Source organism: Melitaea cinxia, chromosome 5, assembly GCF_905220565.1.
Source record: "Melitaea cinxia chromosome 5, ilMelCinx1.1, whole genome shotgun sequence".
In the NCBI taxonomy this organism is placed as follows: Eukaryota; Metazoa; Arthropoda; class Insecta; order Lepidoptera; family Nymphalidae; genus Melitaea; species Melitaea cinxia.
In genome coordinates, this window is record NC_059398.1 from 11,165,789 (window position 1) to 11,187,035 (window position 21,247).

Below are 21,247 nucleotides of genomic sequence, written 5' to 3' on the forward strand. Positions count from 1 at the left end.
CAAATCCTATCACTTTATACTAAGTATCAGTTAATTGACTACTATAAAAAACATTCATAAAATTAACATACTTAGTATTTAAATTCATTTGATAAGGAATAGAATTCATTACTGATAAAATAAATAAAAATTGCGAGCGTACAAAGTACACATGTCAGAAGTGAAACTTCTTTGGCAAACTAATTTCAAAAAAACCTAATTTAAAAAAACAAAAAGCCAACGTCAGACGGTGTTCCCAGGCGGTCACCCATCCAAGTACTGACCGCGCCAGACGTTGCTTATATTCGATGATCGGACGAGAACCGGTGTATACAACGCGGTATGGACGTTTAAAAATTCGTGACGCCCCGTGACGCGTTTGATTCGTAAAAATTTTACCCCTCATGCGCCTAAAGAATTTTAATTTCAAGAAAATAACATTGAACAGAATTACTTTACAGAGTCATCCGCTCATTCCACTTAATCGTATTTTTTATTATGTCATTAATTAACGCGGCAACCGTGTCTATTTTTTTTTTACAGCAAGACAATAGATACTTCTAGAATTATTATGGAAAAAACTATATGAATAAAACAATTGTGTAAATTCAACTCATTAGTGCAAGCCAAAAAGTACGGCATCAGTTCTCGGCAATCCCACTATTCCCGGCTACGTAAGGTTACCGATGGAAGCTGAATGAGAATCGTGGAAAACCGGGATATTTGACGCGAACTTGGGAAGCTTATGGTCCAGCAGTGGACTGCGGATTAGTTTAAGTGTGTGTGTGTGTGTGTGTAATTTATTATATATTGTGAACTTATAAAATATAAACAGTATGTTGCATATGAAACACTATATTTATTGCCTCACCCTATAATTTTGAAGGCATGGTCCGGTATGTATTATGTTACAAAAATATTAATTTATATGAATAATATTTTTTATTTGTTTAAATAATTTATGTCTGCACGTAGCATTTGCAGTGTAGATTTCATAATATTTTTTTTTTCTTTATATTATTGCTGAATTTATAATTAAAATAACATCAGAATAATAACAGTTAACACACATTTATTACTTTGACTGACGTTAATCTGACTGAGAAAAACTGACGTCAAAAAGTTAAAATGGAATGTATAAAATTAAAGTCAATAAAGTTATTCCATACACACTTTATGAACATAACATAATAAATTTAAAACAATGTTATTACAAAGTTATATAAAAATATTACCTTACGAGAACACAAACTCCAGAACACAAACTCTATAAATAAAAAAAATTACAGTCTTTCTAGTTAATACTTCATGGTTAATTGACTACAAATATGAATAACGATAATACATTACATTTACAGTCTATTTCATTATAAATAAGGGAAAATTATTTGCAAAATTATACTTTAGAAGTATTATATATAGTACCTACGTACATAAATATTACTCTTTTATATAACAATAAATACAATAAATGTAATATATATCTTTAAACAAATTAACTTTGACGGTGTTCCCCGGTGGTACATTTAGTTCCTTTGAAACACAAGACCACAAGTGGGAATTTTATCATTTCCTACATAACAACATACTGATTAAACACATTTTAATACAAATTTTAGTTTTAAAAAATCGCTTGTAAACAAACGATAAAGACATTAAATAGGTATCTCATCTAGGAAATAAAGAGCTTAGCCAAGTGGTGAAATTTTTGCAATGCTTAATATGATCGATGATTATTAATATTATATAGGAAAAAAAAACTAAAAATATGATATATGGTATTATTACTTATACATACTTAAAATCTCAAATGACATTTATATAATTCTGATAGTAATGTACATTAAAAAATGTGATAAAACTGGTCCATTTTTAATTTGATCAAAAATAAGCAAATCTTAAAGTGTGACAGTTGAATTAAAACGTGCAGTCATGTCAGAAGTGAAACATCTTTGGCAAACTAATTTTTAAGTCTCGTTTATTTATACAAATATAAAGCTTTAGAGTTCCGTTCCAGCGCCATCTAGTTAGTTTGTAATGTAATACTATCGATATTTAGTAACAACTTTTGAAGTTTCTATAGTACACGCTAGGTGGCTCTGTTGTTCGAAAAAAACGTTGCACATCTTCGTGACGCTGATATTATTATTATTATTGCGTTTCATCCGTAAAAATTTTACCCTCATGCGCCTAAAGAAGTTTTACTTCAAAATCGTAGGCCGTTGCGATTTGTTTTATCGACGATGATCACGGTCTCGTGAAGATCGTAAACGCCATGCATAACGCGTCGCTTAGGTAAGTGTTTTGAGCAGTAATGTATCTATCTCATTCTCTCCTATACATTTATGTGTTTCTTTATCGTAACGTAAATTATCATTTCATCTAGTTTACGATTCCTTCATTTCAAAAAATTCATAAAGAAAGAATGCATTTTTCCTTAGACAACATTTCTATAATTCGATTTTATAAAAATAGTAAAGACCAATATTTAGGATAAACCTAGCATATTATTAATTACTTCACCGAGAAAATGTTGGAAACCATAAAGTCTTATGAAATATTTGTTAATTTAATCTAATTACATAAAAATCTCGTAAAACAGTGTTACAGAACTCCTCCGAAACGGTTCGACCATTTTTGTTTTTTTTTTTGTGTATATTATGTAGGTTTAAAAATATAGATCGTAGACTATTCTATGTATACCTAGTGTGAATGGTGATTGGTGTCCCTATCCGTAGGACAGAACCACATTTGCCGGATCAGATAGTTTGGTATGATAATTGAGTTAAACTCACATAGCTGAGCAGCGATGTCCCTGAGCAGCTGCCGCTCCGCCAGCTCGGCGGAGTCTGCGCCGGCGGCGAGGCGCGCGGCCTCCTCTCTGAGCGAACGGTTCTCACGCTCCAGCGCGCCCGTCCGACGCTTCAGCAGCGCCGCCGTCGCCGCTTCTTGTTGTTCCTCGGTTGGCGAGCTCTCCTCTGTGTCATTTGTTAAAACCTACAAACGCAAATATTTAACGCATTTTTAATACAAGTCTAATTTACTTACTACGTATCTGTATAATTTATACTAATATTATAAAACTGAAAAGTTTGTTTCTTTATATTTAAACGCGCTAATCTCAAGAACCCGCCTGCCCAGCGTGGTGACTATGGGCAAAACACATGAGTTCACGTTATTTTTGGCGTAAACTTGTGGAGGCCTATGTCCAGCAGTGGACTGTATAGGCTGTAATGATGAATCTCAAGAACTAAGTAGAAGTAGAATAAGAAGTAGATTTTTTTTGTGTTTGATAGCCAAATTACTAAGAAAGGCTATAAGGCTATAGAATATTTTGGCTAAAAGGCTATAGAATATTTAAGTACCTACGTTTTTTTTTTTCTTACATTCACGCAGACGAAACCGTGGGGGCAAAGTTACAAAAAATAAATAAACCAGCAGGATTTATACCTGTGCCTGGGATCCGAAAATACACAAACACAATGAACAAACACAAACGCCCAGACCTTTTGCCGATGATTAATTATGCAAAAACCGTTTACCCTATACAAATTGCCATAAGCAAGCGCCAGTTCTGTGACCGCAGCGCCAACACATCGTCCAATAACATCAGATAATAATGATTTTTAAATGCCCTTTAAAATTTTGAAGGTCAAAAAGTAAGAATTTTCAAAGTTTAATCTTTTAATCGGCTCTTGAGATATTAGAAGTACTCTTATTGTGTAGCACAATGAACGAAGAGTTTTTTAAAACAATACGTCGTAACCACTGATAAAATAATTTTAAAAACCTAGAGTTAGTCGTTGTTAGTTTAAAATATATTATTAGAAAAATAATTTTATTTTTATATTACTGGACTTATTCTGTGTTAACTAGAGAATTAAAATTGTAATTTTCACTAATATTTATCTATAGTAAAATAAAAAATTTAAACTATTTATAATATTGAACTGTACCCGCGACTTCATTATTTTTTACGGCATGTCCTGAATCCGCGGGAATTATGGGATAAAAAGTACCCGACTAGAAAAAGGTCGAACTCAACCACATCATGTATCTGGACCGAATCAGGATAGAATGAGGCATGTCAGATTCGGAGAATAGCCTGATGTAAAATATAATCAAGTATGGTAAGGCATACTGGATCAGGACCCGGTCCGGAGCAGATAAGGACAGTCTGATGTAAAATATAATCAAGTATGGTAAGGCATGCTGGATCAGGACCCCAGGATCAGGTAGGAAGTAGTTAATTAGTAGTTAATTATTAAAAGTTTATAAATAAAATTAAATTAATAACAATAGTTAATTATTAATATAAAATAAATAAAAATAATTGATATTTAAAGTAAAAACATAAATAAATAATACATTTGAAAAAATTAAAGGAAATAAATATCTAAATGATTATGTTAAGTAACATATTAGTAATATCAATTCGCTTTTTTTTATTAAACAATTTTTTCAAGAATATACATTCGTGTTTTTTAAAAGGACCGAACCGAACCGGCTGATCAGGATGAGATAAGATTTCCTGATCCGGACCGATCAGGAAATCTCATCTCATCCTGATCAGGTCCAGACAAATCTTCTGCGTTACATACCTTATCCGGTCCAGATCAGGCATGCCCGGTCCGGTCCTTCTAAGGAACACGAAAAAATTTCTACTCGGGTTCATCTTATTTTAGTCGTTCCAAAGACAAATGTACAGACCCATAGACTATAATTATATTTAAAAAAGTTTTCATCTTATCATGTTAATAAAAAAAAATACTATAAAGACTTGACAAAACTAAGTAAATTTTTGGTATACAGAATTTAGTATTTTTAATTTATTTGTTTTTTTAGTGTTTATATGTAAATGTATAAATATTTTTATAAATTAAACCTTTAGGAATTTTAGTTTTTTTATTGCAAAAATTTTCCTATAAAATATAAAAAATGCGGGTTTTACCGAATAAATCTTGATTTCGCGGAAATTCCGAGACAAAAAGTAGCCTTTAAGCTGCTCCACAACCTCTTCTATCTTCCAGTACAAGTCGCATAATAATCAGAGTCTAGGCCATTCCGAAGATTAGACCAGACAAAAAAGACAGATCGACAAAAATTGTAAAGTCGTTTGTTTGTGTTTTAGTATCGTGTAAATAGCTATATGAAAAACAGTTATTTTGAAATTACAGACTGACACTACAATTTTATTTATATGTATGGATAAGACAAACTTAGTGTTTGACACCAATTCGAGTCAAAAAAATTAAATGTACGAGTTATAATAAAGTTCATTCAGTTAATTACATAGTATTTTTCATACTATTCTTTTACCGAAAAGTTGTTCCTAATAACAAAAATACATATATAATCCAAAGTAAATTTATCTTCCAAGAATTCAGAATGACATTGCCCAGATGTGTATAACACATTACACCTGCTGTTTTGTTTAAATGTCTTACAATGCACACAATACAAAAAATATCTAACATTGGTAATAAGTCGTCTGTACAAGGGACAAAAGAATCAGATATAAAAAGAAAGGTGGAGCAATTGTATCTACAACTATGTCAGTGTAATAACCACTAAATATTATTATTGGTTACGGCAGTAAAGAATATAGCCACCCCCTCTATTCCCGTTGGTTTCGTAAGAGGCGACTAAGGGATAACTCAGTTCCATTACAACCTTGAAACTTAAAAAGCCGACCGATGGCAGGATAACCATCCGACTGCTAGCTTTGAAATACACAGGCCGGAAACGGGCAACAGCGTCTTCGGTACCACAAAGCCAGCCCTGCGGTCACCAACTCACCTATCCAACATAGTGATTATGGACAACACACATGAGTTCACGCCATTTTCGGCGCGAACTTGTGGAGGCATATGTCCAGCAGTGGACTGCGATAGGCTGAAGTGAGTAACGTATAATTTGCTTACGTATATATTAATACTTATACATACATTATTTATTTATTTTGCAACTCTCGTGTCACAATGCTTGTCATCGAACTCCAAAACGGCTTGATCGATAAATAATAAAGATTTAATAGATAGCAAAGTAATGATAAAGCCGTAATAACAAATAAATTGAAGGATAAACAACTACGCTAAACAGAATTATACTTTTATGTTATCGTTTCCTAATCTTTTATATAAGACTTACTAAAAATGATAACAGACAATTATATAGATTAAATATAAACATTGTATTTCTAATAATTGAGCCATACTAACCAAATGTTTAATTTCATTTGTAAGCAAGTCAAACGATTTTTAAAATATACATCATGATTGACGTTTGGAGAGTTATTTTCACACAAATACGATAAAATTTAAAATCGTCCTCCCGTGACCATGGTTGCTGTAAAGTATCCGAAACGTTGGGCATCTAAAAAACTTAATAAACCGCTATAAAATTCGAAAAACTTATTTCACTGTAATAAAAATTTAAAATGTTATTTACTAATCACAAAGTGGTTCAAAAGGGATGAGAATCGCTTTTATAAATTAAACCGTTCTATTATTAAACTCATATTATTTTAGGTAGAATTACTATTTTTAAATCAAGTCAGCGAAGTCGACACGCCTTTACTAAAAATAAAATAAATTGTAATAAACATGAGGAAAAAGATTTTTTTCCCCTTTAATAATTAATAATCAGGAAAACTTATATTTGTGCTGAGGTCACTTTGACCTTCTATGTTGCATATATTTTAGAATAAATTTGCAGTCAATTTATAATCTTAATGTTTTCCACATCTGTAAAAAAGACATAAAAACATTTAATATTATTTATTTATATGTATATTCAAACATTACTTTATATACGCAAACCAAATCTGGCAAATTTTCAAAGCGATCAGTAATGTCTATTATTATCGCCAGGAGCGGATTTAGGTTAGATTGTTCTCTAGGCCTAATTCGATATACGCCGTATTTTGTTTTGACCTAATCTACATAACTTTAGGCACGATAACATTAAGCAAAAGGTTATTTTATACCTATATCATGACGAGGAAATGTTATCTTGCACGCGATATTTTTACCTAAATTATCAAACATTCATTACTTATCAAAATAACGATATCTTACGCGAATCAATATGTGAAATTACAAATTATTATTTAAACAACTCCTTAATAGTATTTTTTTACCTTGCAATAGTATTTATTAATCAGGCCCGAACGTTTGTTAATCATTGGAAACTCACAATATGGACCGTCGAAATTTAAAAAGGTTGCTTTATCAGAGAAAGCAAGAGTAGTACAGTAGTAGTAAATGTTATAAACAACTGTTATACCCCTATGATAGATTTGCGACACGTTACAGTTTAGTTAGTATCGAAAAATAGAAAAAATGAGAAAGTGCTTTTATTTTTTATCAATACTTAACAATAAGTCTAGCAAGCACAATTTATCTAATTTAAGAATTAAAAACAAAACGGTTACACTACCAAAATTTAATTATCCGATACACACAGATAAAAAAATCTCCTGTACAAATTTTATGCTATTAAACACTCTTAGGCGAACTTTTAACACTATTCAGACAGTCGTTCATTACAACTGTGAAAAAAATATAGGGAAGAGGTCATATGAAGAGAGACATTTTCTACATACCACCGTGGAACTTAAAAACCAACTGATGGCGGGATAACCATCCAACTGCTGACTTTGAACTGAAGACGGGCAGCAGCGTCTTCGGTGCGACAAAGCCAGCCCTGCGGTCACCAACCCACCTGCCCAGCGTGGTGACTATGGGCTAAACACATGAATTCGCGCCATAATGACCGGCGCAAACTTGAGGAGGCCTATGTCCAGCAGTGAACTGCGATAGGCTGAAGTGATGATAGTGTTAATATAGAGAAAGAAATAAACAAAAATGAGTGTCCTTTAGACCACACGACTGAAGTAAAACTTATATAAATATGTGCTCGCCGCTTTCTTGCTCCGTTTACCTCGCCCGATCATACTTTTCGTAACCCCCTCGTTAAGCATTCACCAGCTTACTTCCCAAGTCAAGCGTGTTTAAAGAAGTTTTACTACAAAAACTATTTCTATATATTTTTTTTACTTTACCTGTAGCAGATCACTCTTGGCGGTGAGCTCGTGCCGCAGCTGAGTGATAAGGTCGCGAGCGCCGCGAAGCTCGCCCTCGAGCGCGGTCACGCGAGATTCGAGCCGACCGTTCGCAGTCAGCAACTCCTTGCCGATACGCGCCGTCAGCTCTAAATCTTTCTCTTTCTATTAACAATACATTTCTTTCGTCACCTTGACGCTTTTTACATCTGATCACACCTCTGATACAGCACATAGGTATATCAACGTTTTCTATTTGTTCAAAAATACAAAAATCCATACCTACATTATACATTAACACAAATAATCAAGTATGGTAAGGTATACTGGATCAGGACCCGGTCCGGTCCAGATCAGGATAGCCTGATGTAAAATATAATGAAGTATAATAAGGCATACTGGATCAGGACACGGTCCGGTCCAGATCAGGATAGCCTGAAAGAAATTACGCAAACTAAGCATGAATCGCGCTATCAATGTTTTAAACGCACTTAGTATATATTATACAGTTATCAGGACAGTCCAGCAGGGACTCCATTTCTACACAGTGGAGCAGTCGTAAGTAGTAGGAAGTAGTTAATTATTAGAAGTTAATAAATAAATATAATTAATAACAATAGTTAATTAATAATATAAAATAAATAAAAATAATTGATATTTAAAGTAAAAACATAAATAAATAATACATTTGAAAAAATAAACGGAAATAAATATCATAATGATTATGTTAAGTAACATATTTATAATATCAATTCGCTTTTTTTTATTAAACATTTTTTTTTTCAAGAATATACATTCGTGTTTTTAAAAGGACCGGACCGAACCGGCTGATCAGGAGGAGATGAGATTTCCTGATATGGACCCGATCAGGAAATCTCATCTCATCCTGATCAGGTCCCAGACAAATCTTCTGGGTCACATACCTTATCCGGTCCAGATCAGGCATGCCCGGTTCGGTCCTTCTAAGGAATACGAAAAAATTTCTACTCGGGATGCCTTACACTTATACTTGATTATATTTTACATCAGGCTGTCCTTATTTATCTGGACTGGACCGGACCGGGTCCTGATCCAGTATGCCTTACCATACTTGATTACATTTTAAATCAGGCTATCCTTGTCTGGACCAGACCTGGTCTTGATAGAGCTTGCCGGATCTGGCATACCTCATTCTATCCTGATCCGGACCAGATACATGATCTGGTTGAGCCTGACCTTTTTTGTAGTCGGGTAGTTGGCGATAGTAATACTGTAAATTAAACCTATGTTTATATTCTTTACAAACGCTAGCTTTGAGCATCTCTGTAATTTTAAAGCAGTAAACGCGAATAAACGATGGTAAACAATACTATATTTATATCACACAGCGCAGCTAAAAACAAAAGCCTATTACGATGAAGGCTTTCGTTATAAATCCATATTAGATTCAGTAAAACGATTATGTCTTGTATGTAATGTATTAAAAATATTTAATATAATTTGAAATAAGATTAAATAAATGCGTAAGTAATTACTTTTGTTACTTAGAAATACTGCCATTTTGGATATTTATAATTAATTTTATCTTATTTTCATCGAAACAAATGCTTACTTATTCTTTAAAAAATATACAGATATTGACTTTACTAGCTATTATATATCCAGAGGAGATTTAAAAGATTTTATTTCAAAATTGCAAAAGTTGAACTTATATAAGTTGAGTAATTTTAAAATATACTTTAAAATTTAGTCGTTGATAAAACAATAATATTGTACCATTTATAAATAAACAAATACAGGTGCAATAAACCAAAATAAAATATATAAAAACTTACTTCTTCTAAGAGCCGTGTTACCGCTTCAATGTCATTGTAGGTTTTTGTCATTTGGCTCACCCTGTTGCTGCATAGAACTGCAAAAAGAGGTCCCGGATTATATAACGACTAGCTCGAGTAAATTTTATCAAAATACATAAAATACAAAACTCTCTGATCTGATAAGATATAGGACGGGTAAACATTAACACCTGTTATAGCATCAATCACTTAAGCGTTAAGACAAATAAATAAACAATAGTTAACTTCTAATGATAAGATATTCACATATAATACAAATACATTAGAGAAATATGGCGAGATAGCGAGATTTCAACTTGTTTTATTTGGCTCATTAATGTTTCCATTAAAACGTAGGTATTTAAGGTTTAATTTTATCGAAATTTTTGTACGCTGATTTCTAACAAGACTACACAACTTATTATAATATAATGTATATGTTATAATTTATATACTAATAAATATATAATTGAAATACAATAAAAACAACGTTATCTTATACATCGTTAGATAGATAAATAATAAGCACGCATTATTTTAAATATTAAATATACTACTTTACGAACTTTTTATTTTATTGTTTTACATTGTCACAATTAAAAAATCTATTTTTATTATTTCAATGGAAAAGACGCCGCTAATAAAATTAAGTTTAATCATTAGTGTAAATGGGCGTGGTATTTAGATTACTTTTTAAATATTATTTTTAGCAAAAAAAAAAACACTTTTGTTTAAAAATGCTGTAAATACTGAACAACTACCACAAAAATTTGGTGTATTCACAGCACCATGAAACAAATCACGACACGACATGTTGTAACGACATTTCAAAATAATACACTAATACACCCAAATCAAATTTGTAAACTAAGCTAGACAAATTATACTCGAATGCCTCGATGATTCAAGTATTGATAAGATATCGTTAAAATCCGGGGCATATATTTAAATAATCATATCCAATCAGCGATCAAACGATACTGACCCGCAATAATATCATCAAGATTCACTGAATGATCGCTCATGGAATCGTCCGTTTTGTATTATATTCGAATTTAAGTTAACAGTTACAGTCCGTTGTCCAGAAATTAGACAATACAGATACAGTACTAAATAAAGTGCGTGCTTTCAACTCTCGACGTGAACCGAGTGCCGGTCGCTCGAGTTAGTGACTGCGTATTCATCAACTGAGTGCCGAGCTCGGAGGGCAAAACAAACTATGTATTCTATTGTGCAACATGGGAAAACTGGAGTACAAACACAACATTTTTTACAATGCTCGGTTCGTTGTATTGAATTGCATATCACTGAAAGAATTATTGTCATCAATTAACCAGATAATATTCAGGTATTTATAACAAATATAAATTTGACTCAATCAAATATTAATTACCATCACCTGAACTGTGTATTTAGAAAGCAAAGTGCAATGTGTGACACGGTGTTAACAATGGGTGATTACTGAAGTGCGCTAAGCATTCTTATAACTACCCGAACCGTTATAAAGTCATATTACATAAACTGATCTTGTTAGACTGACTTCGTTTCGACGTTATGACTGTGATAATCAATAAAAACTCGTTCTTTATACGTAAGTACGATTATTTCGAGTGTTACATATGATTATTTCGATTTGCAACACACAACACATAAAAGGCTGCAAACACACTAGTAAAGCGAAGTACAAACTGAACATAACAATAGTTTAGTAATATTTAATAAGAGAACACGATTCAATTGTTAACGTTGCATACATATTAGTCTGTTGCATCTAATGATGCTGCTTTCTATTGAAGCAAAAAGTCAAGAGTGGGAACAAGTCATTAATAGCTAGTAGTTAGTTACATTCGATGCGAATGTATTTTTTCTCAGTCTTACCTAACAGAGCTGGGATACAACGGATATCGATTGTGTATAGGGTTACGTCTCTCTCAGAGATCAAATAATCACTTTTTCAATTTATATAACAATAACTAACAAATCGCACATAAAATGTCTTATTGTTCTCCCACTACTCGCACTTATTATGTGATAATAAATAATATCATCAATACTCAGTCAAGTGGCCCTCGAGACACACCAGTTGTGATCAAGTGAAAATAAATGACCCTCTGCTCGATCCAATTAACTTTTTTTTTATTACATACGAATTTTTTTTAATATAATATTAATAATCCAATTATGAATTAGTTAAATAAGGCCGGTTTCATTATCCTGTTCCGCAAATTTTTACAGGTCGTAAAATATTATACCTGTTACAAACAGTAATAGAAGACAAAGAAAAGTTAAAAACCGAAGACAATGTAAAGTTTACATTTAGAGGTCGCAAAAATAAAATATTTTCTATTGCTATTATATGAGAGGAATAGTGATTTTAATATAGATATTAAAAAAGGAAAAAAATAGAATTAACAGCGAAAGTAAGATGCAGAAAGTGAGACGCGTGTAGAAACTGATGCAGGCGATGAGATGATGTGTTTTTGGACTATTTCGTCGTAGAGAATGACTGTACCTCGATCAAGGAGCAAGGTCCGTATAACGCGAAAGTAGAGTCGGCCGAACCTATCCCGCGCCAAATGGTACAGGAAGTCGGGGTACTCGCCGAGACACTCTCGGAGTTCCGCGTCTGGTAGGAAGCTCAACTCCTGGAAGAGCTCGCGATCGAAGCCGGGCGGCGGCGAGGCGCGCGAGCCCCCCGCGCACCCCGCGCCCGAGCTCGCACCGCCCTCCGCCGTGACGCGCCCGAGCCGCGGACATCGGCTCCGCCCGCCTTACGCCGGCGATGATTTTCCGGCCACACTTATTATGTACACTTAACTTGTCCACTCAATTGTAATATTTCACAAAACCTATTTTAAATATGTTCGATTTTGTAATATTCTTTGACTGATAAGTGGTATCATAGTCACAATGCGCTAAAAAGTACTTATTTATTTAGATAATATACACATAGGTACACATAACGTGATCTACTCGTTAATAAGGAAAAACGGAGATTCAGGCAAGTAAATAATTACGACACTTGATCAAACATTGAGATTAGTTTAACTTGAGTCTTGGCTTTGAAACAATTTTAGAAATATATCGAATAAAGAGTTGTTTTATTTGTGAAAGGACAACTATTACCACCAATGTATCATTTTAGTTTCTGTCAAACTCAGTAGACGTCGAAGACGTCGTTTAGTGGCAATAACTAAAAATCTAATTTACTTTACCATAATAAAAACTTTAGTGCGACTAGACGTTTAAGAAGAATAATGTTGACATAAAAATTTAACTGTTTATATTTAACCAAACTTCTAGCTCGTCGATCGTCAATCTTAATTATTATTTCACGAGAAGCATTAAAGTAAATAAGTGAACTATTAAGTATTCACGACGAAAATTTTAAACGCGTTCTATAAATAATGACCACCATTACAACGCTTGAAGATGTGAAAAATTATTTATAATTGTGTTAAATAATGTACATTATCTTTAAATTCGATAAAAGCTTTAAAATTGCATATAACATAAATAAACATGAATTATTCTCAAATCTTCGTTTAAAATTCATCTCGTAATAGCTTAGAAGGAGATCATGATAAAAGGATGACATCGTGAAAAAACTGGTTTTTCTTCGAGAACCTTAGACATGAGACATGTAGGAGCAGTCGTGGATTAGCCTATAAGCTATTTAAGCATCCCGACAAAAAAAAACGAGCACACAAAAGTTAAAGCAAGGGCAGAAGGAACAATACATACATATCCTACCTACGATACGTATTCACATTTTTTTTTTTCAATTAAATCTTTGTAGTTCATTTAAGGTTAGGGGGGCCCACAGGAGAAGATTGCTTAGCGCATCGTGTGTACAAATATGTTTTTTTAATGTTCGGTAGAATACTGAGGTGGATTTAACTATAACCCTTCACCTTAGCATTGAGATCATTATAGCCATGGGACATTTAAATGCTGTCACAGTTCAGTAACAATACTAATAACATTGTAAATTAAAAGCGAGGTTATGACTTTTATAATATTCTACTTTTATATTTATATTATTTAATATTTTTGTATTCCTACTAGAAAACTCAACAAATGCCGACGTAATGTAGAAACTCAATTGCTGCGCCAACTATATACTAGCTCCAATTGTAAATTTAATCCATCCAAGGAACCATTCAAATGTATGATAAACTTCATCAACATCAGTTCAAAGACTTACACGCATATATATTATATAATTAATTATTTGAAAAGGGTTTTGTAATTTATAAACGCCAGGCCGTATTGCAAGGTACTATCGAACAAATGAGGGAGTGCTATATAAAGGTCGCTTTGCACGTGATTCAACGCTGACGTCAAACAGCCTTGTGTCAGTCGTGTATGGAGTGTTTTTACACAAATCACTTGTAAAAATCAATTATACAGAAAGTATATCCTTTCGTTGTGTAACAATTATATTTTACGTAATTTGCGTGAGGGTAGTATATAAAAAACAAATATTTGCATCATTTTTTTTTACATAATACCTACTTTTACATATCGATTCTTAATTAAATAAATATTTTGATTATTTTAATTTAATTTTTAATAACCATTATGTTATGATAAAATATTTTGTACCCTCATAATAACACAATTGGTGAGAAACATTGCTTGTTAATTTTTTTATCTTCGTTTATTTATCATTATTATAAACACCGTTTCAATTAATACTTAGAAATAAAATTTAATGTGTATTTTATTATAAGTACTATACGTATTAATTTTGGCGCGATAATGATAAGATTTTTTAAACTTAATTTTTCACATACAGTCGTTTTTAAGATTCATTAAAAAACATAAAAACAAACAACAGAAATATTCATTACCTTAATTTGCAGTTAATTTAATAACAATAGTATTAAATTAACAAAAATATACAAAATCGATTCTAACAACAAATATCAATGTAATTTCATTTAAATTAAATAACACCATTAAACTTCTACATTTTTTTTATAATGAGGTTTCTTTTTATTTTTACTAACGGTTTCAGTATTTGAGGCCAATGTTAATAAACTTTCACGATCAAATGCAAGCACTTGCAAAGGCACGCGATTCAGACACACATGCGGTTATCGCGGAACAAATCGTAAAACGTCCACTTCCGTCCGCAACCGAACAGTCACTAAAAATTATAATACACTGCCTGCCCACTACTAGTTTATTTGCAAATAAAAATGTATAGTTACTAAGTACAAAGTAATTTGAGTCTTGTTCCTTTATCAATTCAATCTATTCGAAATCATTCTCGCACACAAAGCAGACACGCACGCTTTTCTGCATTTTAAACGTATGCGTAATCGATTCAATGGGATTATAGTTAAAAACCAACACTAGCTCGACAATTCTGTTACTCATATACCTAGCTGAAGATACTGGCGTAGATGTGTAAGCAATGTTATTCTTCGACAGACTATGATGCAAGTATGATAACGTACGTAAAGACAGAAGTAATAAAATTTATTCTGATTATTTTTGTTTGCTCCTTACTCCTCGTGCTAGTTTTTCTTTAATAATTTCTTTAATAACCATTATGTATATCAAAAATTTTCATAATTTTTCTTTTAATTTTACATTAATTTACAGGTAAGATTTATTACTATACATCATTATGTACATCAAAAATTTGTATGTAATGTATTATTTTCCACACTAATACTGAATTTATTTCCAAATTATGCACGTTGTTTGAATTTATTACGGTATCGCAAAATCCACGTCGTATCGTAATTGTTGTAATATCTTGTAGGGAGCTAGTGACAGATTTTCATGACCAAGTCCCTCCCAATCGATAATTCTATTCTACTAATTTTCGCTCGAGAAGAAATAATTGACTGAATTTGTACCTGATTCCTGGAGCTATAATGTTTGGAGCTATAATGTTTTATAAGGTCTCCGCGAAGAATACGAGAAATGTAAAAACGATTAAGAATAAACTAAGTTAGACAACAGAGTCAAACACATATGTGTATTAATTTTTAAACTGATTTCTAAAGTACTGGTAAAATGTAAATAAATAAAATTTTAATAAAATCATTAGGAAAATATTTTTAGAAAAAGTCTTTAAATCTCCTATAGCTGACCAAATGTCTCTTCGTCTAATCAGGAGATAAATATGATATTTATTCGTCATGCTACCTCCAATTTAATTGGCGGAATTAGTCTAGAACTCTAGAAACGTTAGTTTAATACGATGTTCACCATCGCGGTCGATGAAGACAAAAATTCAACCAGAATTTTGCACTGCAAAGTTTTAATAATCATTTTTTTTTTTTATATCACTAGGTCGGCAAACAAGCGTACGGCTCACCTGATGGTAAGAGATTACCGTAGCTTATAGACGCCAGCAACACCAGAGCCATCGCAAGCGCGTTGCCGACCCATCCCCAATCCCCCCCAGGAGCTCTGGTCACCTTACTCACCAACAGGAACACAATACTGCTTGAAAACAGTATTATTTAGCTGTGATCTTCTGTAATATCGAGGTACTACCCCACTCGGGCTGCTCCAGATGCTAAATTCATTAAAGTTAATTAAAACCTTCACAAATATAAAAAAAATTAAATTTGTCTGATGATAACAAACTAAGGTTTTCTCCAAATTAATTAAAATCCATATTTCTCGTAAAAGTCTACCTTTTATAAAATTTGCTACGAGCTTTATATCTCTAAGCAGAAGAACTTTAATATTAAAAGCCGAGTGCTTAGTTATGTACCCATAACAAACTACATTTAAGTTCCATTATCTCATTCAACCCGCACCTAGAATAGTTTATTAGTCATTACTCATTTAACGTAAATATATATTTGACTGTTTCGATAAAACATACATAAAACAAACCCACATACATATGTTCCTCCAGGTTATACAAGTACGTGACTGGTATTATCTTGTATTAAATATTATATACAGTAAGATAATGTCTATTGCTTTATAATTTAACTAAGCTGAAGTAAAGGGGCATCACTAGAGGGGGGTATCACTGAAAATCAGTCTATGAAAGCCAACTCCAAGCTGAGTGATAGGTATACCTTTTTGGGGCACAGCACTTAGCTGCAGGCGGTATTATTTGGATATACAATTATGTTCACATTACTTGTTTAATCGTCTTTTTTTCATTACTTTTTTTTACTTTTTTTATGATATCAATATTTTTGTAGTCTATATAATTGTTCTTGTCATTTTTTTAATACGTATTTACTTATTAATTATTATGCTTTCTATTTAACTGTATTTTTTTGTGTAAAAACTGTCTGCGATTTGTGTGATGTCCCGAATAAACGTTCTTTATTTTTCTTTATATGACATACCTATTTACTATACAAAAATAAAAGTAAACGGGATTTTGATATTTTGTTTTATTAACGTTTTTCAATTCAGTGTTTATTAACGTTTGATTAAACTGATACAAACTATCTTTGGGATTTTACTTTTACTACTCATAAAGAGAATGTAGGAAATCTTGTAATCAATACCAGTTTCTCATTATACAAGTACCGGCATATTAAGAAACAAGTTTTATAAATGAACTATTCTCTATCCAAACAATGGAAAATAATTCTTTTCTCTATTGCACACAATAGTAAGTCCTAACCTAATTAAGATTGTTTTATAAAGTTACTGATTAATTTGAATGTTTTACTATCACAAATTCCATATAGATTTATTTGTTGATTAATCATACATCGACATCCGTTTCGTTTCTGTTTGGTTATCTATTAATAATATTATTTTTCATTTTTGCTTTTGATAATAAATTTGATATTAAATTGTTTCGAAGTTCGTCAATAAGATAAAACAAATAACTACTATGGAATCAGAAAACATCTTGTTTTTAAGACTATATATAATATATATTTAATTATATATTATATGCATATTATGTACTTATATACGTTTACGAATAGATAATAAGATAACAATGTGCATGACCTATGATTTACGATTTAAATAACAGCTAACGAATAATTTCATAGCGTATCAATCAAATATATAAATATATAAGAATGAACATATTAATTATGTTCTCACGGTCAAGATAACAGATAGTCTGGCGATGGCCCACAGCTGTTGCGCGGTGCGGGGCGCCGTGATCGACGTCCCGACGCGCTATCCCGTTCCTGAACACACCCTAATCGATGGCACGCGAACTTCGAAGTTAAATTTGTACCAAACACTATTTTTCGGTTGTAAGGTTACTCCAGTAAGTACTATGAGCTCTAACTAATGTATCACAATATTATGTAAGGCGTATCAATGTTTTATCACAAATCGATTTAAAAAAGAATGAGGTCACGACCGCGACGGAATAAGACAGGAACGGTGATCAACTAGGATATAAGGACGGTTGCGGTAAACTAATGATTAATAATAATGCAATGCAACGGTGCACCGTCGGCCGCGCTAAACATAGAGACGTTCGCCGCAGTTTTAGAGCGGTGCACAAGAGGCAGGCGCGCCGCGAGCGGTCCGCCCGCAGTATCGATCGCCGGCAGCGTGAGCACGCGTATCGCGTGGCTATCGACACGAGTCGCAACCGGCACTGGTGCTCGTGTCGAGGCGCCGCGCATGCGCTCTGACCGCACCAGCGAGACTGGCGTGGCGCTTGCCGCAACGTCCATTACATTACAAAGACACAATTTTCTTATCTATCAACAATTTCTTCACGCTTTTACTGATATAATTATCCTCATATTAAACACGTACCGATCGTCAAGTTCAACTTACTGTATGGTCAAGACTAGTAACTTTTTAATAACTCTTAGAAATAATCGTTTTGAGTATATAGAGAGAGTTATACACATATATGTATATGTACCTATAGATTATATAGACCATCAAAGTACATTACGTCATACAAATTGATTTGCTGTTTGTACAGATTTTTATAAGAGAATATCAAGTCAACCATTAATTAACGTTTATTGGGACTTTTAACGTAGTTTTTTTAATGTAGTCAGATGCTTTAAAAACTATCGGATATCATCATAGCATTTGTGACGACATAAATTGACTTGTTTTCTTTTTATTTATTTAGCTTGTAACATCCCACTGCCGGCCATAGACCTCTGTCACCATGTAGAAAAAGAGTCGAAGATTAATCAACCACTGCTCCACTGAGGGTTCCATACTATGAGTAACAATCGCTATCAGGTTTTATATAACAACCGGGATCGATTGCTTAACGTATTCACCAAGACACGTTGGGGAAACCCATAAGGACAGACACCCGGAGAGGCTTGAAAACAGTATTATTTTGCAGTGATCTTCTGTAAGGTCGAGGTACTACCCCAGTCGGGCTGCTCCATATTTTGAGCAGGAAATTCCTGCTGTGCCCTACCTCAGTTAAACTCAATTAGAATATAGTCACTAACCCAATTAAAATATAGAATCCAGCCCCTTTACTGAAACACTATATAAATGTAAACTGATGCATGCGCCCTGCTGTGGACTGCGATAGGCTGAAGTGAGTGATGCATGCGCAAATGCCTTTTCCCTAATTCAGGCGATTGCTCGACTGTGGTTTGAGGGATGAAAATACTTTAAAATCTCACCCGAGGCCTGCATGTTTCGCCGATGGACACAAGCTAAATTGTTACACAAGCACTTTGAAGATTCATCGCTGTGCGGTTTTGAACTTTATTTCTCAAGTTAAAATTCGAATCTATTCCATTGCGGCCTTTTCGGCTCTATTAAAAATTAAATAACTTTTACGTAAAGTAAAATATTGTTATAATTAATAAAATTAAAATATTAATTATATAAATAACTTAGTAATATAAATAAATTGTGCAGTTCTTACCGTAAAGTTTACCGTATTATTTTATCTACTTGCAAAGTGGATTGAAATATAAAATTATAATAAGGAGTTACTAAATAAAACTAAGTATTTTTTGTTTGACTTTAAGTATAACTAGTGCTTCGTAGTCTGTATTAATATTTAATTAAAATTTTTATTTTAAATTATTTTATTGCATTATCAAAAATTCATTATAAGATAGCGCATATATGAATCTCTTATATCGGTTAAATTTTATTAGCAGTATAAATGCAAAAGTTGTACGAATAAATGCTTACAAATGGTTATTAAAAGTGTTAAAGTAATAGCATACTCACTGTAATATTATTCTGATTGCAAAGACCTTTGGTATGTATGTACATAATCGAAAGACCTCTTGTCAAAAATCTCGACAAAGGTTCAAATGTAAGCTGACTTTTAATGCTAAAGCTATCACGAGTTCGAAAATTACACGCTTGGTATCGCGAGATATAATTATGAGTATAGTAATAATTTAGATATTATTCTCGTTCGTAGATAAGTCGTAAAAACTAATTTTATAAAAATAAAATACCCGAATAAAGCAAAATAAATCTTGCTTGCAGAGTAGACTAGCGATATATTAATAATTTGACAGTATGACAAAGACCCTCACAAAAATAACAAGATAGTGATAACAGAAATAGGGTTAATCAAACCTTACTCGTTGAAGGACATTAATAAGCCAAACATTTTTTTATCTTTTTAAAATTATGTATTTATTGATAAAACAAAGCGGTTACCTTTTTCACATTTATTATTGTGATCTAAATAAAGTACAATCATACGAAAAGGTAAGGAATCGTATGCGTAACTGTTATTGTTTTGGATAAATTAAGATAAAATCCGTAACATGATATGACAATTAATTTACTAAAATCGCGACAAATTTTGACATAATATACCAGTTATAAAAGTTCCACGTTACGTTTACGATAATTTGGTTAATTTTATTAATATAATATGAAAATTAAGAAAATTACTTACGAAAATAATTGAGCGTCTCCCTGATCTGGTCAGGTGTAAGTGCAAGATCTTCGTCGCTGACTGGCAGCGCCGGCGACGGTATGAACCAATCTTGATTCTCGTACCCTGCAAATAAACATAATATTTAATTGAAACCCATTCCTACACCTATGAAAACATAACAAAAAAGAAAAACTTGATTTTCAATTTTTAGCAGAACTATTTAAATATAAAAAAAACCGTAAAATTAGTTGTAGATGCCAAGCGATTCTTACTGTCAAAACAGTAATTGGTCAATTATTTAATTTAATAAATATTATTAATTTAAAAATTATTATTTTCATTCGTAGCATTTCATAAAGAAATTCCTAAAAGCCAACTAGCAACAATTCTCTAGCACACTGTTTCAAACATAGAAGCGACTACGCTAGAGGAACGCTGAATCACATCGACAACATTCCCCGTTCATTTTCAATCTAGCTCATTCCTGTTTTTGATATCACGTGACTTAATCTACAGCATTCTACGGTTATAGTAAACGGGCATGCCGATGCAGTTCAATCCAAATTTTTTGTT

General features: G+C 32.6%; 1 protein-coding gene and 1 pseudogene across 1 annotated transcript in view; both read right to left on the reverse strand.

The window, feature by feature from the left end:
* Nucleotides 1-21,247, reverse strand: part of LOC123653591 (trafficking kinesin-binding protein milt) — a 39,652-nt gene that overhangs the window by 13,767 nt on the left and 4,638 nt on the right. Inside the window, exons 2-5 of the mRNA XM_045589582.1 lie at nucleotides 20,693-20,797; nucleotides 9,859-9,935; nucleotides 8,045-8,209; nucleotides 2,775-2,976 (exon numbers count right to left, since the gene is read on the reverse strand). Coding sequence (XP_045445538.1) covers nucleotides 2,775-2,976; nucleotides 8,045-8,209; nucleotides 9,859-9,909 — 418 coding nt within the window. The 5' untranslated portion in view covers nucleotides 9,910-9,935; nucleotides 20,693-20,797. The remainder of the gene's footprint in view (nucleotides 1-2,774; nucleotides 2,977-8,044; nucleotides 8,210-9,858; nucleotides 9,936-20,692; nucleotides 20,798-21,247) is intronic.
* On the reverse strand, nucleotides 215-333 carry LOC123654130 (annotated as a pseudogene).